Below are 27,674 nucleotides of genomic sequence, written 5' to 3' on the forward strand. Positions count from 1 at the left end.
CACATGTATAAACCCGAAGACATGTGGAAGTATCCTAGAGGGGCAAGGCAGCTTACCCATATTTCTGGTGTTGAAATTGGCACGACAGGTATGTGCCTGCTTTCTTGAACCCCAGAATAGAAGGGTATATTTTGCTTTTTGTTGTATTAGAGGTGATTTGAAGATTGACACATTCTTCTTGATTTCAGCCCATGTAGTAACTTTGTTAATCTGCATGAGTTGCTGTTTTCTCACCTCTCGAGGAAAAGGACCCACTGCTTCTGCCTCACCATTGTTTTTTGAGCAACTCTGATGGTTTTATCCTGATAGAAGGCACTCGGCTTGCCGTCAGTTTCCTTGTCCACTTATGGATTATCTGAAGAAAGGAACTGAAGAGAAAGCTTCTGATGGGAAACCCTAGCTACCCTATCATCTTAAGTAATCCAAATCACACTAAATTCAGGTTCTGAATTTAGAAACCCAATATTCCTTAACCAGATGTCATTCATTCATTCAATGAATAATTTTGAGCACTTACCATATACCAGGTGCTCTTCTGGCCATTGGAGATAAAGAGGTGATCAAAATGGTATTCATATTCCTAGTAAGTATATAAACACATAAATAAAAGATCAGAGAGTGATAAATACCCTACAAAAATATATTAGGGTAATGATCTTAGAGAGACCTAAAATTGGCCAGAATTTGTGAGGAAAAAATAATAGGGAAGAGGTTTGAAAACATTCCATCCCACAGATCTTTCTGTGATGATGGAAATATTCTATATCTGTACTGTGTCCAACAGCGATCATTTGCTGTGTGTGGCTCACAGACACTTGAAATGGGACCCATGCTACTGAGGAACTAATTTTAAATTTCATTTAATTTTAATTATATTTAAATAACCACATGTGGCTAATGGCCACCATATTGGACAAATGCGTTTTAAAAGCCACATTTTTCTAATTTTTTAGAAATTATTTTCTAAATATTTTTTCTATTCTATTATTTTCTATTTCTATTTACTTTAATGTTATTTAATAATAATATTTAAATAATTTAATATTATTAATATTGGTAATCTAATATTATTTCTATTATTTTCTAAAAGTAATTATAAGACCTGCAGAAAGACAAATAGACTAATAATCAAGGACTGGTGATTTTAAGGCATTTGCTAAGGTTTTACTCCACTGAGACCAGAGCACCTGAGCAATTTGAACCTGCCCTTGTAATAGTTTCTCTCGGAAAGCAGAGGAAATAATGAAAGCAATGACCTAATGATCAGTTATGACCAACAAAGAATCATTTAGTTGATTCTGTGAAAGAAACAGGAAACTGGGAGTTTGGGATAGCAACAGACGGGAAAGAGATTCTGTGACCAGAACCATCACAGAAATTTCTGGAAGTGCCAAATGGAGTCTGATGTATACCAAAATGCTAATCCTGGGAAAAAGAGAAGATTTTAACAAATGCACAAGTATCACGTATATAGTATTGTTGAAATTATACAAATATGGTCCCATTTTTATGTCACCAGCCACAAATTACTGGGACATAACTAAATTAAGAAGACATTTCAGTCTGACCGATTAAATATTTCCTTGTAAGATAGGATTATTATCAGACATGATCATATTATAACCAAGCGAGTAATACCACTTCCAAGAAAGAGCATAAAAGGGCATCAATAAGTATGTTCTTTAAAAACATGTGGTGTGTCTTCTGAATTTCTGCCTGAGGTGTTTCTCTTCTGTGAGCGGGAACTGCAGCGGAGGCCAAGTGACATTGGTCCCTGGTGTTTGAGCACACTAGGCAGTCTGGGTTAAGCAGCCCGTAAATGAACTTGCACATATATTATTTTAAATAAGACCATAACATTCCTTGAGGGGAAATACAGAGCTCTTCTTTGAAGATGGAACTAGGTTCCATAGATAAAAAGAAATGAGCCCACACATTTGTAATTATAATCTTTTATGTCCAGAAATACTACTGGCAACTACTTGAACTAGGAGAAGGAGGTCTTATCCCTTTGGGGGCTGTGAGGAGAAGTTGAAAACAAAACTCCCTCTGTTGATGGTCAGGAGAGAAAAGTGCAACCATTTTTTCCACCATGAAAGTGCAGTAATAAGCCAGATTTCTCGACTAGAATGAGGAAAAGAAAGTAGTTTCACAATTTCCACCTCATTTAGTGTTTAAATACTGGTCTTTTTTGTCTAGAAACAGATGCCATGGAAGCCAATAAAGACTGTTCCATGTAGTATTGAAAGCATTACTGGGTTACCTATCTCTCTCCGATACCCCCATAGACAAGGTGCTGACCAGCACCCCCCTGTGAGGGTCTTGGATGTTTTTGTATTTCTTTCCCACCTTGGAAATGTGTAAGCTCCTGCAGAAATCAGATCTATCTCTTCCTGAGGAAATGTGTGATGTCTAGTATATTTGCAATTAAATGTCGAATTATGATTCTTGATGGAGGGTTAGGGTAGTATATCATTGGAAAAGAGAGTTGTTTCCAAGTCATGCTGCTGACTGACCACAAATAAGATCTCTTTAGCATTTAGATACATTTTGGTCTTCTTAGACCAAAGAGTCTCAAACTTAAGCAAGTGTCAGAAGCACGGGCCTTGCTAACCATTTCAGTGGGTCTGGAGTAGGGCCTGAGAATTTATATTTCTAACAAGTTCTCTGGTGATGCTGATGCTCCTGGTCTGGGAACCACACTTGGAGAGCCACTGCCTTAACACCATGGGGAGCTCATTGTCACTGGGTTCTTGACAACTGAGTAAAACAAAGAAACAAAACTTTCTCTGTGAATCGGTTTCTTCCTCCTCATTTTTCTGATTATGCCAATGATATTGGGTATCTCTGAAGTGTCTTTCTGGCCCCAATCCAATAATAAGCATTCTAATATTACAACTTTGTTATTTTTTTTTTTTAAAGATTTTATTTATTTATTTGACAGAGAGAGATCACAAGTAGGCAGAGAGGCAGGCAGAGAGAGAGGAGGAAGCAGGCACCCTGCTGAGCAGAGAGCCCGATGTGGGACTCGATCCCAGGACTCTGAGATCATGACCTGAGCCGAAGGCAGCGGCTTAACCCACTGAGCCACCCAGGCGCCCCTACAACTTTGTTATTTAACATAGACTTTGAATCTAGAAGAATAGAAAGGACAAGGGGGATGGTTGATGCATTTTCTGACTCCCTGTGTTGTTTTGAAACCGTAGTGAGGTGGTGCTGGAACCCTAAACCCAGCTTCCAGTCAGCCGGATGTCATTTCAGGCTGATGTCTGGCTTTTCATATTGAGTGTGGTAATGGCCTCCATGCTTCCACGTGGCCGTGAGGCAGTTAACCAAGAAGTAGGGTGAGGACTCCTGGTTGCTTTACTGGTCGGAAAGCAAAGGCCCTGGGTGAAAGTGGCTGATCTCTGGCCCCATCCGAGGTTGCCCCGGCCCCACATCCACAGGCTTGTGCCCAGCCGCCATGATATTCCACATAGTCAGCCGAGGCCTCTGAAGGGTCAGACAATGCCTTGGTCACTTGGCATTTCCTCTTTCTAAACCCCTGAAGGTTGAGTACCCAGACGGTATCTTCCTACATCTATCAAATGTCTGGTGTGATTTCGGCCAGAGAGGTCACTAATGCGCAGACAGTTCTGGGCAGAGAGGTTTGGCTTCAAAGACAGGACAGAAACCATTAGCCCCATTTTTAGATTGACTTAAAATATCTCTCTCCTCTGTGACATGGAGGGTCTAATCCCTATGCTTCCTTCTTCCAGGATGAGTGTGAAAATTAAGTAAGATCATATACGTAAAAGAGATTTGAGAAGGGGAAGACAATAGACAGGTGTAGATGGTGTGGTTCAGGCATAGTTGCTGTCTGTGACTGGTACTTTGATGACAATCTCTAAAAACCCTAATGGAGTCTTCATTTCAAAGGTTCAGGTGAAAAAGGTTTGCTCCTGAATATTAGCTACCATTAAAGAATTCTAGCATTTCAATGTGAATTATGTGAATGACTGGAGAGTTGCTATGTTTTTGTGAGGGAATATTGAGGAGAAGAGTTCGTATTATTAATCATCCTAATTGTTCACCATTACAGTGTGTTCTCCACAGACATCAAAATAACTGTCACTTCTGTGTTTTGAAGAAAGCTCTGCCGCTAGGCTGGAGGCCAGATTGAGGTTCAGACGTTTCAGGATGTCTTTTACCTTCATTTTTTTTTTTTTTTAATTTGAGTAAATCATTTTCCTTTGGTTTTTATTTACTTAAAGGTCACATTCTAATATTGTGTGAAATTATTTAAGTGCTTTAAAAAATAGGAGTATTGGGACACCTGGGTGGCTCAGTGGGTTAAACCGCTGCCTTCCGCTCGGGTCGTGATCTCGGGGTCCTGGGATCGAGCCCCGCATCGGGCTCTCTGCTCAGCAGGGAGCCTGCTTCCTCCTCTCTCTCTGCCTGCCTCTCTGCCTGCTTGTCATCTCTCTGTGTCAAATAAATAAATAAAATCTTTAAAAAAATATAGGAGTATTTCACAAACTAGATACCAGATTTGAGTTGAAATGTATTCTCCTGAGGTGAAAACAATTGAGGCTGGTTTCCAGAAAGAATGTTCCACCTCCAGTTCTATTTTATTTTCATGGAATTTGATACATCTCCAGCAATGGCAGGATGTGTTAGCATTCCAGGGAAAGACAAAGCACACTGTTTTCTGGGTTAGAAGACCCCCCATTTGATGGTAATGTGTCCTAAGAGGGTGGGGCATTACTGTACAACTCCTGTCTTCTACTGTATGTCTGCACTTCCTGTTGTCTTTTGAAGTGTTGACATCCCAAGTCCAGACCTAGCTGGGGCTGAGGCCCAATTCTGCTCCTGCCAGCAGAGCAACTCCCCCAGCTGCAGGGACCCCAGCTGAGCAAACCGCCAGGCATCCAGGATGCCTTCCTGATGGGCAGGATGCTCTGGTGTAGGAAGTGCCCCCCACCTCAGAGGGCCAGCCCTGGGGTACATGATAGTGTATTGTCATTGTACACCAGTCCCTCATGGCACCATTTTTTGTGGACTGTCTTCCCCATCAGTGGACCCTTCTTGACCCTCCATTCACACTCTGCACACATGCTCACTCTGCATCACACCTGACTTGGCTGACTGACTCATCCCTTGAGGGCCTGCTGTCACTAAGGATGCAATAACTAGTAGGTGCTCCGTCTTCAGTGACTTAAGGTTGTGTCAGACACCAAACTGCATTTTGACAAGGCCCTTGTGGAGACAGCACCTTCTTCAGTGGGTAGAAGGAAATTCCACACATGAAGTTAGGCTGGGTGGTTGGGAATAGGGGCGTATTTTTGAGTAAAGAGATTCTTGGGTGCTTTTCAATACCCCAGAAAGGAAAGAAGCTGGGTCTTACAGATCTACAGTCTCTCAGCAAAAGCCTGAGGCCAGATGTGTTTCAGAATTCACAGTTTTGGGGTGTTAGCATAACAGGATGGTACATCCCCAGTGTGATCTGAGGACTTGTCTGATAATGAAACACATTAATATTCACACGAAGTGGAATGAGTATTGTTGGTTCAGGTTAGGATACGCCACCAAATGAATTTCAGCTGGGTCACGTTTTACCATCCAAGTAACATTTGGTCATTAAAGCTTTTAGGATTTCAGAATTGCAGATAAAGAATTACGCACCTGTAATTATTAATCATAGTTGACATTTACTGAGCACTTACATTGTGCCAAGCATTATGCTAAGGGAGCCCTTTATACATACAAACTCATCTGCTCTTCTTCTCTATGTGAGGAAGGAATTCATATCCCTTACTTCATGGATTCCTTGTAAATCTTCCTTTTAAAAACTGTAATTGTTAGAACTAATAAACGAATTCAGTAAAGTGGCAGGATACAAAATTAATATACCAAAAAAAAAAAAAAACACTGAGTTTCTATGATGTATCAAGGAGCAGAAAATGTACAGCCCCCACCTAAAGTTACTCTGGTCGTGTGGGGGAGGCATATGGGTGCACAGACATAGGTGTGCCTGGGGCTGCAGGAACAGAGGAGGGGTGCCTGCTTAGCCTGTGCTTCAGGGAAGATTCCCTGCACAGTTGGTGGGTCAGCTCTGTCCTGTGGGCAGGAGAGGAAGCCAGCTTAGGAGATACACAGGGGAGGTCACTACCACTACTTATTACTGTTAAGTCCGCATGGTCGTCAAGGTCGGCAGCTCTTGAATGCTTTGAGACCATAGCTCCCTTGTGGGTCCTTCACTTTATTCTCTTTAACGTAGCCTTGTCTTCCCTTCTCTTTTGTAGAACACCTATCTCAGCTTTCTCACAAGACAACATCTATGAAGTTCAGCCTCCGCGAGTAGACAGAAGATCTACAGAGATCTTCCAAGCCCACATCCAGGCCAGTCAAGGGATCATGCAGCCCCTTGGCAAAGAAGACACCGCCATGTACCGAGAATACATCAGGAACCGCTACCTGTGAAGAGAGCAGGTCCCACCCATCAGTTGGCTCACATTGTAATCTGTTTTGTCTCATCCTAGAGAGTTAATTTCCTAGGAGTCCTTTACCTCTGAAAGTTTTTCCTTTTTGTAACTGGGCAACTATAAATGATGGGAAATAAAGAAATGATTGGATATATTGCTGTTATTGCCTTTGCTTTTCTTTAGAAATACTTTTTTTTAGAAATGCAGTCAACAGGGACTCCTGGGTGGCTCAGTCACCTGGGCAACCGACTCTTGATTTTAGCTCAGGTCATGATCTTGGGGTCGTGAGATTGAGCCCCATGGTTGGGCTCAATGCTCACTGCAGAGGCTGCCTGAGATTCTCCTGTCTCTCTCTCTCTCTCTCTCTCTCTGCCCCTCCCCCTGCTTGCAATCTCTCTCTGTCTCTCTTTAAAATAAATAGAATCTTTTTAAAAATGCAGTCAATATAATATCACAGCACAATTAAGAAATTAGCAGGGATTTGTTGAGCACCTGCTGTGTACACAGGTACTATGGTAGAGTCTAGAGGAGTATCACAGTAAGCAAAACCGGCCAAAAAGCTCCTCTTTTTGTGCAAAATGAAGTCAGAGTATTTTTCTTTGCAGTCAATGTATTTTTTTAAAATTTATTCTGATTTTATGTTAACTTTGTGATTTGATTTTAAAAAAGCATTATTTTGAAAACTCTTGTTCTTGGGAAATAAATGCTGAAGTATTTATGAATAAAGGGACAAGATGTCAACAAAGTGCTCTCTAGTGGTTCAGGAAGAAAGAACAAATGGGGCAAAATATTAATCAGTGGATCTGGGGAAGGGTAAATGGACTTTTTTTTAAACAATTCTTACAATTTTTCTATCAAAATAAATTCTTACAATTTTTATCAATCAAAATAAAACATTAAAAATGTGTTACCCTGCAGAACTTCTGTGGTGTTCAGTTGTGTTACCTGATTTGACGTCTGGTGTCTGGTCAGGGTTGACTCGTCATGTACTTGGTTTGCTCACTGTAGAGTCACACATAACAGGGACAACTTCCTGCCTTTCCTGAAAGTTGGACACAAATGATGTGATCTCATTAGGCCTGTGCTTTTTTTTTTTTTTAATAAGTCGTCTCAATTCTCCCTCCTCATAAATAAAATAGAGAAGAAAACCAAGCTGTCTAATGGGAGAAGGAAAACTGACTATCTAAATGACCTTTAGCGGGTCTCCAACCCTGAGAAGCTGGAAGTCTGTGGAAGGTTCTCCACTGCACATTAAAAGCCCCTAATTAGCAGACCTTTTTTTTACTGATATCATTCATAAAACCAGAATTAGAGAATGACAACAGGTGAGAGAAAATTTGTGTTGGCGTGGTCTTGTTACCTACCACGGTAGCTTGCTCTACTACATGTGGGATCTCTCTCGAGTCTTTCCAAGTCAAAAAATCATCTCAGATTGCTGGGATAGTGTCGAGTTATAGCTCAAACCCAGATCTTCAGTTTAAAATTGATTTTTAACATGTCTTTTGGGAGATCTATCTCCTTATGACAAGAATGAAGTCTTTGTGAAGATCTAGAATGTAGGTCTTCTTTCATAACCTTCTTCAGCTGTGAAGGAAGGCTCACAATACTTCCTTTGGTGTGTTGTGAAATTTAGAGGGAATGTATGTGAAACATGTAGCCATGATTCCTGGCACATAAGTGACACTAAGAGAATGGGTAGTTTCCATGTGCAGTGGTGGTGGTTGGTGATGGTGGTGCAGTGTTCGCAGTAGAAGGCAGTGGCTTAAACATGATTAACGCCATTTTCAACATGACAAATGAACGTTGTTTTGACATAACAAAGATGGTAGCTGAACTATTAATTTTGTCATTAATTCAGATTACTTCCTTTTTAGCTGTACAGGGAAGTACAAATTGATACCAAAGTAGATATAACATTTAATCTCTTAAAAGAGCTTATTTACCTCAAGGAGCATGTAAATGAAGTGAATGTATCTATGAAAACACTAAAAAGAGAGTATAGAAGGCTGCTCTAATTTTTAGACCCAAAGAGAAGAAACCTGTACTGATTAAGAGCATGAGCTGAGACCCTTGTCACTTACAAGTAATCTCAAAGCCTCAATTTTCTCATCTAGTATAGAGGGTGGTTGAAAGAAATGAGAAAACACCTATCAATCATCCGGAATGGTGTCTGTCGCATAGCAAACATTCACTAAATGTTCGCTCGATAAGATCATCGATAATGCGTGCTTGCCACCACTTCCTTACCTGGTGCCGAGCATCATCTCAGAGCAAGACCACATCTGCACTGTCACCATGCCACTGTCACCTAAAACAGAGAAGCCTTCCTACATCACTTTGGCATTGTTCATTTTAATTTAGATCAAGCAATACGAATGAACCGTGAAACACAGTAGATCAAAAACTGAAGTATCAGCAAACAATGAGGACATTCTATGAAATAAATTCTGTTGACCATGTTATACCTGAGAACAAAGTAAAAACATACACGTCACAATTGAGTGTGAACTTCTTAGGCGTGTGTATGTGTGAGATGGTGCGGGGACGTGCTTTCTTAAAGCCGCTTGATATAAATCTACACACCAGAAGAAGCTAGGTCTTATTTTGGGAAACCGAGAGATGCTTTGGTATGAGTTTTTCCCGCTCACTCACGGCTGCCATGCTGTAGAGAAGGCTGGAAGCATCCACGGCACAAATGACTGGACATGCAAAATTGTTCTGCGGTCATGAGGCAAAATCTGTATGACTGTTAACATTAAACTCAGAGGAGTTTTAGATGTTGTGGATCCAAACTGAAATTGTTTTATGTGAATTCCATTTCTCCACAGGAAAACAATTCCTGTCAGAATTTAAATCAATTGGATTCTTCCATGTGAATAAATCAGTTGTCGCTTGAAGATGAGATTCCCAACTTCGTTGGGTTTCTGCAGGTAGAGAGTTCAAAAATCATTCTGTATTTTATTATATGTTTCACAATAAAGCTTTATTTTCCCAATTCATGAGTTTTCTCCTTCCTAGAATTTACCAGCTGCCGAGTCCAGAAGTGTTTTCTCCTCTTGGGAAATGACCTGTCTCACTGTTGTCCTCACGTGTGCCGTTGGGGCTGGCTGGTTAGGGTAAATTGCTTAGAATAGCCAGAGAAGGCAAAGCTGGCCTAGATTACCTTTTCTTGCAAATCACATTTTCCTCTTTTGTAATCAGTTTCAAGATGCATTCCCTTTTTCTGGTTTGCCCCCTGGCATTCTGTATTTGTTCTGCTGAGACCTGTACCACCTCTCAGAATCTCTCCTGCCTGACAAACAACAGAGCAACGGATGATTGTGATAGTTAAATGAATCCTGCATTGAAGGGAAAATGATCTATTTTACTTCCTTATTGAGACTTAATTCGCTCCCTTTGGAAGAGGTGATAGATGACTCTGGAAACTGCACGTGTTCTGACGTGCTCCTAGCAGAGGTCAGGCTTCTCTATCTACGTGCACACGAGCAGCTTTCCTCAATAGGCTCTCGAGTCCCCTTTTCATTTTCAGAAGCTGGAGGGCCATTTACTAATAAAGAACATTGAGCTACTGTTTAACTCCTGGTACCCACACACAAAATAGTTTATTTCTTCAGGACCTTCATCTGAGTGGACTCCCAACGTGATGGCCATCCAACTGGGAAGTAAAAACTAGAGCCTCCATAATTGAAGAAGGCTTTTCATAAAGAAAATCACAAAACTAAACCACTTTATATCCGTTTATAGAGGGGGAAAAAGGAATGGGAAATGAGATTTGCTAAACCAGGCAGTGGCCAAGATGCTGATCAAAGAGAAACATGGCTTGACAGAAGAGGATCACAAATCCTATTGCCCCAAGGTTAATTGCAGAGACAAGGAAAGTGCCACCATCTGCGTTTTCATTGCTGCTGAAAGGTAAATCATTCCAGCTGTCCCCGAATAAGCATCATTTTTTTCCTTTTACACCGAGAATTATAATTTGAATACAGAGTTTTCTTCTCTTCCCTTGTCTCTCTCTTCCTCCCTCCATCATTGTACTTTAGAGATGATTGGGTTGATGATAAAATTGACCATCTCGTCCCAGGGTGGCAGAATGGCTAAGACAGATGCATCCCCAAATTCTGGCAGTCAGGGAAGAGGGCTGTCACGGCGTCATCTTTCGTGACTCAAGATAGGATTCTGGAGGATTTCCTCTGGGGAGGGAGTGCAGACAAATCTGTGCGTGGAACTCTCTGGCTTTGGTTAGAAGACATTTCTGGAAGTACATGGAGGAAGGAAGAAGGTGTGTGTGTGTGTGCTGGGCAGCTAGGGTTCGAGTGTGTGCGACACAGTCCCTCTTCTGAGGAGTGCCTCGCCACACCTCCTGCTACCATCCCTCCCTCTGCCCCAGAGTCAGGGCAGGGCAGGAGAGTGAGATGAAAGTCCTCTCCTCTGCCACTTTTCTTCTGGAATTTGCTGAGTACCAGCAGTGTGCTTGGAGCCAGGCTAGCTGCTGGAGTTTAATGAGTTAAGGGTGAAGAAAAAAAAAAAACTGTTCCTTGCCCCAAGGAGCCCACAGCATAGAGGGAAAGACAGATGTGTAAACAATCTCACACACAATGGTTTCTCAAGATCACTGCTCAGCACAAAGCCGCTGGGGGCCTGAGGAGGGTATGGCTAGCTCTACAGGGTAATGAGGGAAATTTTTACTGAGCTTGATTTTAAGAGAATGAATAGAAACCTGACAAGGAGGGAGAGGGATAGTAGAGAAGGCATTCAAAAGAAGAAGAAAGAGGGCTGCCTATTTGGGGGGCCAGAAAGTTATTTGGCATTGCTGGGCAGAGAGATGGTGGTGAGGAAGGTGGTGGGAAGAAAAAGGTCAGGAAAAAAGTTGGAAAGCTAGGTCAGGTGAGATCGTGGAGGACCTGAATGGGCTAATGCAGTGGTTCTCAAACTTTTTGCTCTCAGAACCCCATTACAATTTTTAAAATTATTGAAGACCTCCAAAGAGCTTTTGTTTATATGAATCTCAGTTATCAGTATTGGCCACATTCAGAAACTGAAAACTCTTTTTTTTTTCTTTTTACGATTTATTTATTTATTTTAGCGAGAGAGAGGGAGAGAGAAACTCACGCAGACTCCACCCTGAATGTAGAGCCTGACCTAGGGCTTGATCGCAGCACCCTGAGATCACAACCTGAGTTAAAACCAAGAGTCAGATGCTTCATCAACCGTACCACCCAGGCACCCCAGAAACTAATAACTCTTAAATATTTATTAATTCATTAAAAATAGCAATAATAAAACCATCCCACCTTAACAGCATATTTTTAATGAAAAAGAACCTTTTCAAAACAAAAAATAATAATAAACCCATCCCATGTCGACAGAAATAACATTTTCTAATGAAAAGTAACTTTTTCAAAAAAAATTTAATGAAAATTGGCATTAGTTCATATTTTCCAATCTTTTTAACGTCTGGCTTGGGTTAATGGAAGACAGCTGGGTTCTCATACCTCCTGCATTCAGTCTGTTTTATTATGTTGTTTTGGTTAAAACATGTGAAGAAAATCAATTTTCACAGATATGAAGTTGAGAAATGGAGGAACATTTTAATAATAATTCTTTTAGATTATTGTGGATAATTTTTCTTACAATACCAAAACCCAGTAAGTGGTAGTTCCTTAAAGTTTCGCTGCATGGTGAAATCCAAAACTATATCAATGAACTTTGCATAGTCTGTGACATTAAAATTGGTATAGCTTATACTTAGATCTTTTACCCAAGCTTGATTTTGTAACATCACACATTGGTCATTTAGAAAATACTTGTTCACTAAGATAGACAGATCTTGCAAATGTTGGCATGTTCATGTATCGCCAACTTCAGCACCGAGAAGCTGCCAAGTACATAGAATTTCCAAAATCCTAATGTTTGCTTGAAAGCTCAAATGTTATCATTGGCAACAAATATAGCCAGTTTTCTATATAATGACAGGCTGATTTGATTCATTTTCAAGAAAAGAGGCTGCCAAATACCCAAACCTGATAACTATAGCTTGTCTGACAGTCCTTCTCTCAAGTAAAAATGGTCTTCCTTGGAAGAGAGGCTAATTCAGCTCACAACTCAAACAATTGCAACATTCCTCAAAGGCAGACACTCTACTTGGGTATGCAGCCAAAACACTTAGGATCCCCTCCCTATCATCACACAGTATTTCAGAAGACCATACCCAATTGTGGGGATTTCATAAAAGTAATTTTTACTGCTTCTTCAGGGACATTCTCTTTTTTTTTTAATTTATTTTTTATTTAATTTTGGCATAACAGTATTCATTATTTTTTCACCACATCCGGTGCTCCATGCAATCCGTGCCCTCTATAACACCCACCACCTGGTACCCCAACCTCTCCCCCCTCCACCAATTCAAACCCCTCAGATTGTTTTTTAGAGAAGTGAAGCTGGCTGTTCTCCGAAGGCAGTGAGCGAGGCACAGGGCACAACCGTGTATCCCTGCCTTGATTCACACTCACATTCCAACAGTTTTCTCCACATTGCTTTTGTACCCTCAGTGCCAATGTCAACATGGAAAGTAAAGCAAATAGTATCTAGTATCGTTATGAAAATAGTTTGACCTAGCTGACTCCCTGAACGAGTCTGAAGAACTCCCATGCATCTGTGAGCCATGTTTTGAGGACTAATATGCTAAGGGATTAACAGGGTTTGAGTATCAACTTTGGGCCAGGTGGGACCCACTGATGGGCTTGAGGAGAGCGCCTCAATAGGTCACATTCTCCTTGAGTATTCACAGCATCCCGGCTTCTTATAGTACATACCACACTGTTCTGTCGAGCGAGTTAGGTGTCTATCTCCCCAAGAAGACTGAGCACTGGGAGACAGAGCCAAACCACCCTTCTCTGCATCTCCCAGCCCAGAACCCCTCTGGCTGGCACTCAGTATATGCTGTGGAGGCTCAGGACCAGCATGAGGCTTGAATCATCCTCTTGTCTTGGAGTGTCTAACCCATTAAAACCATGTTCATTCATTCCCACTTTCAAAGCCATCCGAGAGAGTTGAGTGTGTCTTCCTTTAACCCCCACTCCCCAACCTGTTGCATGCCTCTACCTGCTACTAGCAGGGGTGTGCTATGTACAGACCATAAACTTTGTCTTTCTGGAGAAAAGAGATTTATGTGAATATAGATTTTGCTTTTATTTATCACATCCAAATGAATCAGCCATGCCGAATCCTAATTTTGTCGAATTAGGTCATTGTAACATTAAATACTGTACTGGCAAAGTTGAAAATTCTTAACTATGGATATTTTCACCTTATGTGTTTACTTTTGATGGCTTTTTAGAGATTATATTACTGTGGGTTTTCTTGTCATTGTTGCTAACTATTCACTGAACCATGGAGAATTAGAATGTCATTTTCCACTTCCAGATGGATTATAAAGGTTTGGGTTTTTTCGAAAGATACCGATAACGATTTTGTTAAGTTTGGCATTGCCTCAATAAAGTCTAATGCCTCTGAAAAATCAATTTGAGAAAAGATGCCACATGTTGGCAAATCACATGTAATAAAAGCTTTTATGAATCTCTCTTCCCTGATTATAAACTCATCTTTAATTCAGTTCAATAAAACATTTAATTTTGTCTGTATCTTCAGGGACAGAAATTCGCCGGTCAGCTTGTTCACAGAAAACATTTAATAAATGGAAGTATGTGACCTTTCTAATCATCATTTTAGGTTAATTAAGGTTGTGTAAAAAATCTATTTTATCTTTTCCTTATGAAATCTTTGGGATAATAGAATTAAATGTCTCTCTACATCTTCTGAGAATCTTCTGCATTAAAAAAAAAATGGTCTATTCAGAGATAGACCTTTTTTTTAATAAAAAATAGGAAAAAAACTGAGGGTTGCTGGAGGGGAGGGGATAGGAGAGATGGAGTGATGGGATGATGGACATTGGGGAAGATATGTGCTATGGTGAGTGCTGTGAATTGTGTAAGACTGATGATTCACAGACCTGTACCTTTGAAACAAATAGTACATTATATGTGAATAAAAAAAATAAATTAAGTGATATAAACTTGCAGTTAAATAAATTTGTATTAAAATAACAATAATAAATACTCTAAAAATATAGTCTATTCAGGACACTCAAATTACTGCCTGCATTAAGGATCTCCATTTTATACGCTTATTAAGGTGAGTTTATTTATTTTTTAAACAAAAAATTGCAGGACATTGGCAGCTACAGCGAAAGAGCTCATCTGGATCTGGGTCCGCCTGGCTGTCGGTGGAAATGTCCCACACTCACACTCACCCAGAGCCCTTCATGTGCTCCAGGAGGCTAGGACCAATCCAGGACTGTAAGAAACTGTCCTTTTCTTTAATAGTGGCACTAATCTCCACTTCGTGCCCTGGGATATGGTATTTCGGATTCCTGACCTTGGCCCCTGGGGAGGGAGACATTTCAAATGTCACTCGGAGAATTCCTAACCCACAGTCAGTCCAAGGATCAGCATGGAGATCACTCCAACTGCCAAGTCCGTCAGTTCCAATGACACACTTGACATCAGGGGAGGTGGCCACGGCAGACCCAGTGGGTCCACAATGAGCTGGACTCCATTTATTACCTGGTCTCTGTGAGTGACCACTCACTCTAACTGGGGAGCCCAGTGACACTCTGCCTCTCCAGGTATCAGTGTCAAACCACCTCCTTGTCTAAGGTGCACTGATAGGTCTAGGTCATGCCCCCTCCCCAGGGTCTAGTCACTCAAGTCAATGGCCTCAGGTCATGTGCAGGGAGGTCCAGAGCAACAGCCATGGGGGCCCTTGCCGCGTGGAGCAGTGTCCTTTTCTCTGCCCACGCAGCCCCTTCCTCGGTCAGTGGGCACTACATCTGAAATTGCTCAGGTCTGGGAACTGAGCAAGGCATCGTGGCCCTTTACTTTTATTGTGGCCTTTTTTTATTGGGGTATCCTCAGCCTCCTGCTCCTTCAGTCTTTCTCTGCTTGTCAAGTTGCATGCTTGCTGGATGTCCATTTACTCCCCTCGCCCCCTGGCCGGGACATTGTGCTTTCTCACCTTCACCATGTGGGGTGAGCCCCTGAGCTGCTGGTTCCCTTGATTGGTCATTATAGCAATCACGGCCTCCTGGCTCTGGCAGGTAAGCGCTGTCACCTGACCTCTATGGTTTCAGAGGTCCCCCTGGTTTTTGTCCCCCTGGTTATCGGCAAGCTCAGCTCTGTGGCACTTCTCTTGCCTGTGCTAGTCCTGGCCTGCCGGCGGAAGCCTCTAGAGCCCTTCCTGGTGATGCCAAGGCCCTTCTCACCAGCCCGTTCCTGATGGTTCCCGATGTCCTTGCTGAAAGCTATGTCTTCCGGCCTCACATAAGAAATCCATCCCCAGGTTCCCCCTTGCTTGAGACTCCCTATTCTCTCTAACCCCTGCCAGGGCAAGCCAAGCATTTCCACTTGGCTCAGCATGCAGCATCACTTTCCCTGGGCTTCTAAAAACCACACCAGCAGCAACTGAGTCTCATCCTAGAGGGTCCCTGCCAGGGAACTAAGTCCTGTTCCTGAGAAAGTGTCCCCAAGTCTGTGTGTTTTTGCTTACTCAGTCTTCCATGCTGCTCTCTTGATCAAGCCCCTCGAAAAGGAAGTCTTCTTGTAGATACAATGATTTAGGCATCAAAATCCAGTTTAGGGCACCATCCTGGTTCCTGGGGCCCATGCTGACCAATAGAGCTCCTGCGGTGTATGAGCCCTCCTCTTCCTCACCTGTCTAGCACCTCCCCAGCCAGGTTATACTGGAATTTAACCCTGGTTATAGGCCTGGTCAACTTGTTGGGGACAGGCCTCGGCAGCACATTCTAGCACAAGAGAAGGGCTCACTCTTCTTACAAGAGTTCTGCAACCCCTGAGAGTTCAGGGCGTCAGCAGAGACAGTATCCTCCCAGAGGAATCCATCCAGATGTTTCTATCCCATATTTTAGAGTCCCAGCTGTTCTCGGCCAAGCCGCATAACCAGTCCTGCCTGGACTGAGCATGTAAGCCTGGAGGAATGTGGCCTCAGCACAATTGCAATGGCGGGCCCAGAGGGATTGTGGCCGAGGCCCTCCCTCAACTATGTTCCCCATGCAGGAGATCTGAAGAGCATCCAAATGGTCATTCTGTCAGTCCAGGTCCTTCGGGCACCAGACGTCAAGTTAGGCATATAAGAGGTTTATGGGGGGAAAGTCTGTGAAAGACTGAAGGAGACAAAGCAAGACCGGGCAGTGAAACTTCTTCAGATCGCAAGGTTTGTTTGACCTCCATGTGAGGAAAGGGAGAAAGAAGCAGGATTTGGCGGAGACCTCCCAGTGTGATGAGGGTATGAGGAAGTCCCATCCAGCTTGACTGGGAGCTCCAGAGAACAAGCACTCCATAAGGGAGCCCCATGTTGAAAAGAGATGACTAGACCTTAGTACTGTCACCTGCCCAAGCATGGGCTGGGGGCTTGTCCACCAAGAGCACAGTCTCAGCTCCAACACTCTGCCCCTGCAGCTCAGGGTTGCCACCCAACTGCATGGCTCACAGCTGGATGAAAGATTCTCGAAGGTAGAGCCGAATGGTGTCCCTGCATGGCTCCCACCATCACTGCTAAACAGAGTTCTGCACCATTGATTAAGTACCCATGACTGTATCCATGCAGGGACCACAACAATGAGTAAGACCTAGTAACATTGGTGTCCTGGGGAGCTTGTGGTCTAATTGAGCAGGGAAGAAAACCAGGAGATAATTCTGATACAATGTAGAAAGGTAGAGGTGCTGGCATGCTGTTATTTCAGGGTATGTAATTGGCCCAGCCATTAGGTTAGCAATGACTTTCAAAAGGTAGGATTACTGCTCTGAGACAGTGTACCTAGAATAGGATTTAGAGCCGGAGATCCTGGGTTCAAATCCCTGGTCCTGTGCTTCGTGAACAAGGACTTTGTATGATATTCAACCTCTGGGGGCCTCGTTTTCTGTTTCTGTTACATGGCATAGGATGACTTTTGAATAGTATGAACCTCATTGTGTTTCCCATAAGGATTACATGAGACATTTCATTCAAAGAGTTGAGAAGAATTCCTGGCCTGTAACAAGCACTTTAAATGCCAGGAATATTAGGAGGAAACTCCAGGCCATCTGAGAGTCTACAGCCGGGGAATACTTTGCTGAAAGCTTGAGAAGTGTAGAGAGATGAGGCAATCTTCTATAGCTCAGAAGCTAGTTCCATTCCAATTTAAAGATGAGAAATACAAGGGGAGGTGGTGAGAGGTGAAGCAGCTGATGCCAGTGAAGTTTCTTACAATAGTATTAACACACAAGGTGCTGATTCAGACACTAGACTTTGGGTGTCATTAAACTTCTGTCTACCAGCAGGGCTCCTGTGTAAAAAGGGCTATATCTAAGATATATCCAAGGGTATATATCCAAGAAAAGCAGGGCCTAGAATGGTTCTTTCATTCATGCAAGACTCCCAGGTTTCTTTCTGGGTTAGAAAATATTTGCTAAAGGAAGCATACAGAACTGCCAAGACTGGGATTCTGGACAGAGGTTATGGGTCTAGAAGGGTGACCTAAAGTGGATGGGAGGGCAACCTGCCCTTGCAGGGAGGGCATGGTTTGTTGGCTTTATCCATGTGCATATAGCACAGCGGAGCATGTTTATTCCAGTCCCAGAGGGGCAGATTCTCACTAGGAAAAACATCGGAGGAAAATTATCCACACGCTGGGGACATGGTGTGCATGAACACTGAGGTCCGGCGAGGAAGCACATAATGGCAAGAGAAGTCTTCCCTGGGGGGTGTAGTAGAGAGAAGGAAGGCTGAGACCGAGAGTGAGAAAAAGTCTTAAAGGGATTGTCATGAAATGAGTTTGAAAAGGAATTTCACTAGGCTTTAAGTGTGTTTGTATATGTATTTTTTTATATAAACAAATTTTACAAAAAATATACTTGGACTACTTTTTTTTCCTTTTATTTCTTTTCAGTGTTCCAGAATTCATTGTTTATGCACCACACCCAGTGCTCCATGCAATATGTGCCTTCTATAATACCCACAACCAGGCTCACCCAACCTCCCACCCCCGCCCCTCCAAAACCCTCAGTTTGTTTCTCAGAGTCCACAATCTCTCATGGTTCTTCTCCCCCTCTGATTTCCCCCAATTCACTTTTCCTTTCCTTCTCATATCCTCTGTGTTATTCCTTATGATCCACAAGTAAGTGAAACCACATGATACTTGACTCTCTCTGTTTGACTTATTTCACTCAGCATAATCTCTTCCAGCTCCGTCCATGTTCATACAAAAGTTGGGTATTCATCCTTTCTGATGGAGACATAATACTCCATTGTATATATGGACCATATCTTCTTTATCCATTCGTCTGTTGAAGGGCATCTTGGTTCTTTCCACAGTTTGGCGACTATGGCCATTGCTGCTATGAATATTGGGACGCATATGGTCCTTCTTTTCACTACATCTGTACCTTTAGGGTAAATACCCAATAGCACAATTGCAGGGTCATAGGGTAACTCTATTTTTAATTTCTTTTTTCTTTTCTTTTTTTATTTTTAATTTCTTAAGGAATCTTCACATTGTTTTCCAAGGTGGCTAAACCAACTTACATTCCCACCAACAGTGTAAGAGGGTTCCCCTTTCTCCACATCCCCTCCAACACACGTTGTATCCTGTCCATTTTGGCCATTCTAACAGGTGTAAGGTGGTATCTCAATGTGGTTTTGATTTGAGTCTCCCTGGTGCCTAATGATGATGAACTTTTTTCATGTGTATGTTAGCCATTTGTATGTCTTCTTTGGAGAAGTGTTTGTTTATGTCTTCTACCCACTTTTTGACGAGATTATCTGTTTTGTGTGTGTTGAGTTTGAGGAGTTCTTTATAGATCTTTGATATTAGACCTTTGTCTGGAGTATCATTTGCGAATATCTTCTCCCATTCCATGGGTTGCCTGTTTGTTTCGTTGACTGTTTCTTTTGCTGTGCAGAAGCTTTTGATCTTGATGAAGTCCCAAAAGTTCATTTTTGCTTTTGTTTTCTTTGCTTTTGGAGACATGTCTCAAAAGAAGTTGCTGCGGCCGAAGTCGAAGAGGTCACTGCCTATGTTCCTCTCTAGGATTCTGATGGATTCCTGCCTCATGTTGAGGTCTTTTATCCATTTCGGACTACTTTTTTAAAGGTGAATTCACACTGAGGGCTCGATCCTAAAACCTTGAGACTGTGTCCTGAGTGAAAGGCAGATGCTTAATGACTGAGCCAAGCAGGTATCCCTAAATAAATAAAATCTTTAAAAAATGTGGCATCACCCTGAGACAGGTCCTAGAGGATGCCAAGTTGTATCTGGATTACACAACTGTGCTGTGAAGGCTGGCATGGTGACAGGGGCAGATGCCTTGGGTTAGAACCTGAGGACGGCTGCTGTTTCCACAGTGCTTGGGGGGCCACAACAGCCTTATCTCTTTGTAGCCATGCTACACAGCTGGGACCACCCTCCTTGGCCCCAGTTCTATGAAGCACAGTGGAGACTGCCTCTCTGACCAGACACATAGCACCTTCCAGAACCACAGGAGTTCAGGGCAATGACCCCAAGTTCAGAGCAAATGACCACAAAACTTTCCCTCAGCTTAAAGCATACAGAGAAGGATGGGGTAGGATGTTTTCCGGTCTTGGGGATACAGTCTGCCCCTTGGGCCCTCTCCACCAAGAACTGCTCTGGGAGAGGGGAACAGATGGAAGAAGCCCTTAACCTCAGGAAGCATCAGGGTTCCAACTCCTTGGGATGACATGCTTATTAGAAAAAGGGCGGGGCTTCTCTTTATTGGGGGTGGGGGCAGGGCCAGGCGGAAACTGAAGGAACTCAAGGAAGTCAACAGGACCCAGTTGCTTCCTGTGGCAGGCTGGCCTTAGAGTCGCATATGTGAGTGAGGAGGGCAGAACATTTAACACTTCAAAGAGACCATTTCATTTCATTTTAGAAAGTCATTCTGTTAAGGTCGTGGATCAGTTCATCTAGCATCGAGAAAAACCCTATATGTGAAAATTCTTAGCTCATTTAAAATGATGAGATGAGTCCTGGGTGTTACGTACAACAGATGAATTACTGAATTGTACATCTGAAAGTAGTGATGTCTCTATGTTGTCTAATTGAATTTAAATTAAAAAAAGAAACAAGAAAAATTATATATTGTGGATTCCCTTTTTAGCAATGAGAATCTGATCAAATGGGAGGGTCTACCTCCTGTTCAATGACTATTTTGGGGGTGGGGTGTTAGGTGTGTACCAATGGCTAGATCTCAAGTCGTAGTTTGAGGCCCAGTGTTGACTAGAGACTTCTCATTGTTAGAAGGAGCCAGGGCATCCTGGTCTGAGTGATATGCAACCTGGGGCTCTGAAGAGAGTGGCTCTTGATTGCCCTGGTTTTCTGACTCTCCTCTTTAGTACATGTCAACACTGTGGTTTTTTGTTTGTTTGTTTTGTTTTTTAAGGTTTTATTTATTTATTTATTTGACAGAGAGATAGAGAGCACAAGTAGGGGAGCAGCAGGCAGAAGGGGAGGGAGAAGCAGTCTCTCTGCTCCAATGCAGGGCTCGATCCCAGGACTCTGAGATCCTGACCCAAGCCGAAGCCTTAACCAACTGGACCACCCAGGACCATGGGTTTTGAATGAAACCAGTTTATGAGGCAGTTCCTGTGTGTGCGCTAATACATTGAAGTCAGTTTCAAATTTTAAAATGCCTACATATTTTGAAAAAAAAAAAAAATAGCTGTGCTTTCCTCAGCATGAGAAGACTTTCTGATTGAAACTTCAGGAGACACCAAAGTCTATTATTACTTCTTTCTTTGGGAAATACATTATGAAAAATATTATGAAATGGAACTTGCTATGGGGCAGACATTTGCTGTGGAGAAATCCACAGGACGGCTTCCTTCCTCTGTGGGAAAACAGTGTTCTCTGGGGCCCACGTGGAATGGAGAGCCCCGCCAGCTTCACGGGGCAGGGATAACACTGCAGGAAGGTGGCCGTGGTGCCCAGATCTGGTTATGGGAGCCCCCGTACTTGGGAGTGAGCCCAACTAGACAAACCTGGAGCCCTGAACAACTTCTCAGCCTTAGCAGTGAGCCACAAACCTCCACTTCCAGATACACTTCCAGAGATGAGCCCTCCTGGGGGTTTCTGACGCTCACGTTTCTGGGCATCGACCCTTCCCATCCCCCGCCACATAGCCGCAGCCTTCTATGTGACTCTTCCTGTCTTAAGAGGTTCCCACTTTCCTCCAACTGAGATCCTCAAAGACTGTGAGAAGATGACTGCTTAGCTAAATGAATGCGTCCATTGACTCCTTGGCTTAAACATACCTCCAGCAAATTCACTCACCAATCTCTTTTTCTTTTCATTTTTTTGGTGCATCCTCTATGTGTGAGACTTGGTACCAGCATAGGGAGACTGTAGAATCAGCAACCAGTTCTCTCCCAGCTTCCAAAAGGAAAATGCAGGTCAGTAGAACCATTAATTACAGGATTAGACCTGAACACCTGCTAGGTGCGAGGCCATTTGCTAGAGAATGGGAATACAGTGGCAAGCAACATTCCTTTCCTCAAGGAGTCTATGGTTTGGTAGGGAAGGCAGGTGAGGGAAGGGTACTTTGGCTGCGTAATGGCAAACATTGGCGATATCTAGTTGAGTATAGGGGATCAGGGGAGAGCATGTAGGAGGGCACCCAGGCCAGCAGGATTTTGCTGGTTAGGTTGAGATTAATACATCTAATAAGGCACAGTCGAAACCCCTGCACAGGGAGGACTCCACCTGCGGGACGGCAGGAGATGTGGTCCCAGAGTCCTTGCGAGGCCGCCCAGGGAATGTCCAAACAGCCGAATGACACAGGCAGTGGCAATAGCATCAGACGGTCACTGATGGTATGTGGTAGTCAGGTTTGTGTGCAAAAATCGTTGACTGGTTTTGCATGGGTTGCCGCCTTCCAACAGTTTCCCATAGCTGGCCGAAGATCCTGGCCTTGGAAAGCATGTCGCAATCCCAAAAACATCGGTTGAGAATTGCCATTTAGAATTGCTGCATGGTAGCTGAAACCACAGAGAAGCCAAGGGGTCTCCTTTTCTACTTTCAACATCAGGAACAACCACCATCCGGGTCTGAGCCGGGTGCCTGCCTCTTCCTTGCTCTGAGACGGTGACCGCTCACCCCATCAAAGGGTCAAGGCAAACTTGCCCCTTTGCCATACATGACAAAGCAATTTCTCCACGCATTCTCTTGAAAAATTGTTTTCATTATGAGGGTTGGACTTTCCTCCCATATTTCAGAAGAAAGGGCAGAGGAGATCATAACAGTTTTTGTTTTTTTTTTTTTTTTTTTTTTTTTTGTCACTGCAGGCAACAGATTACCCACAGCACTTGTCAAGGTGGGAGCCCTGCGGGGACACCACCAGGGGCTGTGGCCGTCCTGCAGGTTGGCTTGCCTGAGGAGGGAGCAGGTGACTCCATGCCAGCAGGGGTGGCCTCTCTGTTCCTACCCTCATTGTCCTCGGCTGCAGGATTTAGCAGTTAGCTCCCACAGGCAGCAGCACCTGAAGACTCCACTCTTCAGGGACCCAGATACTGAATTTGAAAAAGCACCGCTCACCACTAAGCCAGACCAAATGCCCCCCAAAGTGGGCTGCCTCCGCAGACGGTCTAGTCTGAAATGAGGAGCTGCCGGAGTGACTCTTGGGGCGCTGCGAGGCTGGCGAGTGGAACGGATTCTAAGAGCTGGAGAGGCAGTTTAGAGCCATAAAGGGCCTGAGGAAATAGCATTTCCCTCTCCAGATGCTCTTAAAGAACTACTTATGAATCTCTGCCATCGAGTTTAAGTTTATATTAATTCGTTCTCCTCAAGTCAACCCTGCTTAGCAACAGCAACTCTGCCATGCCCTTGCATGAGGTGGTCTCTACAGAGCAAGGGCAGACAGGTTCAAGTTCATGTGTGTCGCTAGGGTTTTGGGGATAGGTTCGCGCATTAATTCTCACAAGTCTCTGGGATCCTTGTTATTTTCCTTGTGGTAGGAGAGTATCGGGAGAGATACCCCTGAGGGTTCCCACCAGGCCATTTAAGGACAGCAGCCATTGACTACAAAGGAAACAAAAGGAGCGTTTTTTCTTTTTCTTTTTCTTTCTTTCTTTTTTTTTTTTTTTTTTTTTTTTTTTTAGATTTTATTTATTTTTTTGACACAGAGAGAGAGCACAAACAGGGAAAGCAGCAAGCAGAGGGAGAAGCAGACTCCCCACTGAGCAGGGACTCGATCCCAGGACCCTGAGATCATGATTTGAGGCAAGGGCAGGCACTTCATTGACTGAGCCACCCAGTTGCCCCAAGAGGAGCATTTCTCTCTTGGTTTCCACAGGCTAGCGACGGGAAGGAAAGACAGGACTGTTAGAATCACCAAAATGTTCAAGGATTTAAGAAAAAAAAAAAAAAAAAAGAGGCCTCCTCTTTTGCACCCCTCTCCCCACCTACCACACTAGGAAAAGATGATAGAGAAATAAGAATAGATTTTGGAGGGTCCTGGAGGGGTGGTGGCAGGTCACAGGTTCCAAAGATGGTCACAACAGTGCCCTCCACTTGCCATGCTCTCCTTACAACTTGACAGTGGCAGACTTCTCAAAGACAGGTGGAGACTATGCCTCTTCCCTGGAGTCTGGACAGGCTGGAGAGCAATGGTAATTAGCGGTCTGTGGGTTCTGAAAGTTGTCTTAAAAGGCCATGCAGCTCTGCTTGGGAGCTGAGACACTTACCTGTGGAGCCCTGATCAGCCAAGCTCTGAGGAAGCCCAGGTCACACAGAGGGGCCACAGGCAGGTGTCCTGGCCAGCAGCCCCAGCTGAGGTCCCCACTGCCATCCACAACCACACATGTGAGGGAAGAAGCCTCCAGATGATTCCAGCTCCCAGCTGTCAAGTTGTGCCTAGCAGAGGCCTGAGACATCAGAGCAGAGAGAGCTCAGGTGGCCCCATATAGATTCCATGAGCATAATAAAACGGTTGCTTTAAGGCCCTAAGTTCAGGGGTAATTTGTTACACAGAAATAACCAGAACAGGGCCTAGCATTCTTTTTCCAGGGTTGAGAAATTTTTTAAAAAAATTTTTATTTACTTATTTAACAGAGAGAGAGAGAGAGAGAAACCACAAGTAGGCAGAGAGACAGGCAGAGAGAGAGGAGGAAGCAGGCTCCCTGCTGAGCGGAGAGCCCCATGCGGGGCTTGATCCCAGGACTCTGAGATCATGACTTGAGCCCAAGGCAGAGGCTTCAATCCACTGAGCCACCCAGTTGCCCCAGGGTTGAGAAAATCTTTTTTTTTTTTTTTTGTACTAAGTATTTTATTGTATGCTGCTGCCAGTGTATATAAAACAATTACCCTTATGAAATAGAAATTTATGAGAATTCAGAGAGGTAGATGTTAAGGACTGACAAAAGTAAAAGTTTATATAGTATGGCACGTGTTACAGGGATAAGCTTTTTGTACAGGCTTCAAATTTAGTTCTCCTTTGAATAGTCACTGGTTCATGAAAAGTGGTCTAGAAAACCATCCCAAAGATTCATTTTACTACAAAAAGGAACAGACTTTCTGAGGTCTGAATGGGTTCGTACTTGAAGACACACCAGTTAGCAGGGGGTCGTGTTGGGCATTCTGCAGACAGAATTGTTTCAGATCTGCAGCTGCCTGGGAAACCTTCACGCGGTTGAGCCCGGCTTCCAGCCGGAGCTGTTGAACCACTTTCTTCATAGCGGCAACGCTGGAGGAACCAGACATGGCGCTCTCAGGAGCCGGGCAGATTTTCGTGTGTGCGTGGGTCTGTCGGTTCGTGGGTCCGCGGGGCCAGACGGTGGGGCAGCGCGGCGGGGGGCGGGGCTCCGGGTTGAGAAAATCTTAAATCCTACTGGCAGATTAGAGGATTCCAGAACTGAGGATCTGTGCTTCTTGGGAGCTCTGGGATAAGATCTCAGAGACATATGGCTACATGGTGGCAGATAGGGCTTTGGGCAGCCTCTTGGATTCTAGAACTTAGCATGCTCTGGAGTTAACAGGACAATTCCTCTATCCTCAAACATGTCATAGATGGGAAGGGATGGAAAGAAGTGGTCCCCTGTGAGGGCGGATGACTAGGGTCAGACAGGATGGTTCAGACAATGTCCATGTGGCCAGATGGCACTGAAGACTAGATGCCACTCTCTGCTGCAGCCCCACCAAATGCCTGGCAACAGGTGAGCCTCCCAGAACCGAGACACAATTAAGAATCATTGGCTGTGCTGCTTACAGAACACAGAGCCCTTCTGGATTCCCAGGATTAGAGACTAGGGACAAAATCTTGGTTCCAGGGGAGAACCAGTGTGCTGAGAAAAGGGAGAAACATTTGCTATTTCAGTGTCCAGCAGGCAAGTGTCCCACATAGTAGCTCCCAACTGGAGGTGACGCAAGCATGCTTCCTTGGGATGGCTTGTAGGAAAACCAAGTCTCATGATGGGCCATACCCATAAAGAGCCCATAGTTAGTGCCACGGAGGCTGAGGTGCACTCAGGTGGAGTCATCTTGGACACCAGAAGGAACAGAGTAGGAATTCTGAATCTACGGGAGTGTGGGCTCAGCCAGTACTCACTTCCTTCCCTGTAGTAGGCTGCCAGGATCTAGAAGGAAAAGGCTGGTGGGTTCCACACTGAATTTCCTTGATAGAAGCCCTGGAAGGGGAAACGGTCACATGGTCTGCTGAGGCAGATTGGCCTTGAAATTTCCCAGTGAGGTCCCTGAACTCTGAACTCTCTTCTAGCAAGTCTGAAGTCAGAGGGACTTACAACTTGCAAATGGCCAATGGATGTCGATAGCTTGCAGAAAGGAAGGGGAAGGTCTCAGTAGTGACTTATGCCAACCCATGGCTGATCACAGAAGGGGTGACAGATGTTCTAGTAGATTGAGTGCCTAGTAGACCTTCCCAGTACATTGTCCCACATGTTCCTAGTAACATGTGGGCAAGCACATAATTCTGGAAAATATGAATGACCAGAACCCCGGAAGAGATAAGAACATGTCACCCCCAAATATGCCACTTTGTCATACTCATCATTTTGACCTAGAGACAACGGAAGAACAGATGCAAGAATGACTCTCTGACCTCCCCATTTCTACCTAAAAGTCGGGCATACATTTCCTGAGAAAGGGGACCTCCTGATGTCAGGAAGAGGAGAACATCCTTATTACTGGAAGTGGAGAGTCAAAGCAGAGATGAACCTGCATAAACAACCGGCTAATATAACCTTGGTCTTCCATTAATTTCCCCCATATGTTTCCAAGTCACTTTCCCACTGTCTCCTGACCCAGCCCAACTGCCCTTTTCCTTTGTTCTGTCATCTGCAAAACTCATTTTTGTTTGTTTGTTTGTTTTTTCGTTAAAATGGGGTAGAAGCTCTCAGGCCTACTTACTTCTTTAGGGCTTCATTTCTAGTGAAGGCCTCCATGTATGAATAAAAATGATCACATCAAATAAAATTTGTGTGTTTTTCACCTGTTTTTTTTTTTTTTTTTTTTGGTTTTTTGGGTTTTTGGTCAGTTTAATTCTTATGTCCAGGCACAGAACCTAAAAGGGTAGAGGAAGTCTTTCTTCCTCTACAACACGAGAGTGTCAGAAAGTAAGCCCCCATCAGCTTAAGGGGATAGAGGAACCAAATATAGAAATGGAGTTACGGAGGAGCAAAGAGATCTATTTTAGACACATGTGAGTTTATGGTCTGAGATATTTACCAACTATCACAAGCTGGCTCCCCAAAGACCACCAAGAGACTCTGTTAAAAACAAAGTTGAATTTATTCTTTAATGCAGGAGACAACACTCACTCTACCTTGGTGGGGTCTCAGGTGGGAGAAGGGAAAGTTAGAATCAATGCAAAATTAGAATTTTGGCTCAAGGTGGGTCTTACAGTGTAGGACCTGATTAAGACTGGGTAAGAATCATGATGTGACAGCCCAGGATTGGTGGAAACAGCAAGGGGAGGATCTGGAGTGGAAGGCTTCAAAGGATATTTTCTGTTGACGCTTCCACTGAAGAGTTGATGCGTCTTCTAGGAAGTTCCTGTAATGGGCAATCCAACTCTGTCCGGTCCTAGAAAAGGAAAGTCAGGCTAATAAAGACATGCTAAAGACTTGCCAATG

The 27,674-nt window shown here is 43.7% G+C and overlaps 2 protein-coding genes across 2 annotated transcripts in view; one reads left to right on the forward strand and one right to left on the reverse strand.

Moving 5' to 3' along the window:
* Window positions 1–6,614, forward strand: part of FIG4 (FIG4 phosphoinositide 5-phosphatase) — a 122,087-nt gene extending 115,473 nt beyond the window's left edge. Inside the window, exon 23 of the mRNA XM_059401193.1 lies at window positions 6,285–6,614. Coding sequence (XP_059257176.1) covers window positions 6,285–6,462 — 178 coding nt within the window. The 3' untranslated portion in view covers window positions 6,463–6,614. The remainder of the gene's footprint in view (window positions 1–6,284) is intronic.
* An 18,319-nt stretch (window positions 6,615–24,933) lies between these two features.
* On the reverse strand, window positions 24,934–25,384 carry LOC132017487 (guanine nucleotide-binding protein G(I)/G(S)/G(O) subunit gamma-5). Its single transcript, XM_059399269.1, has one exon. The coding sequence runs from the start codon at window positions 25,285–25,287 to the stop codon at window positions 25,081–25,083; it is 207 nt and encodes a 68-aa protein (XP_059255252.1). The 5' UTR covers window positions 25,288–25,384; the 3' UTR covers window positions 24,934–25,080.
* Between the last annotated feature and the right edge of the window lie 2,290 nt (window positions 25,385–27,674).

The sequence above is a fragment of the Mustela nigripes genome, chromosome 5, assembly GCF_022355385.1.
Source record: "Mustela nigripes isolate SB6536 chromosome 5, MUSNIG.SB6536, whole genome shotgun sequence".
NCBI lineage: Eukaryota > Metazoa > Chordata > Mammalia > Carnivora > Mustelidae > Mustela > Mustela nigripes.

What these genes read in the sequence shown, in the direction of transcription:
- LOC132017487 (XM_059399269.1), bottom strand. Translation starts at nt 25,287, where the DNA reads ATGTCTGGTTCCTCCAGCGTTGCCGCTATGAAGAAAGTGGTTCAACAG.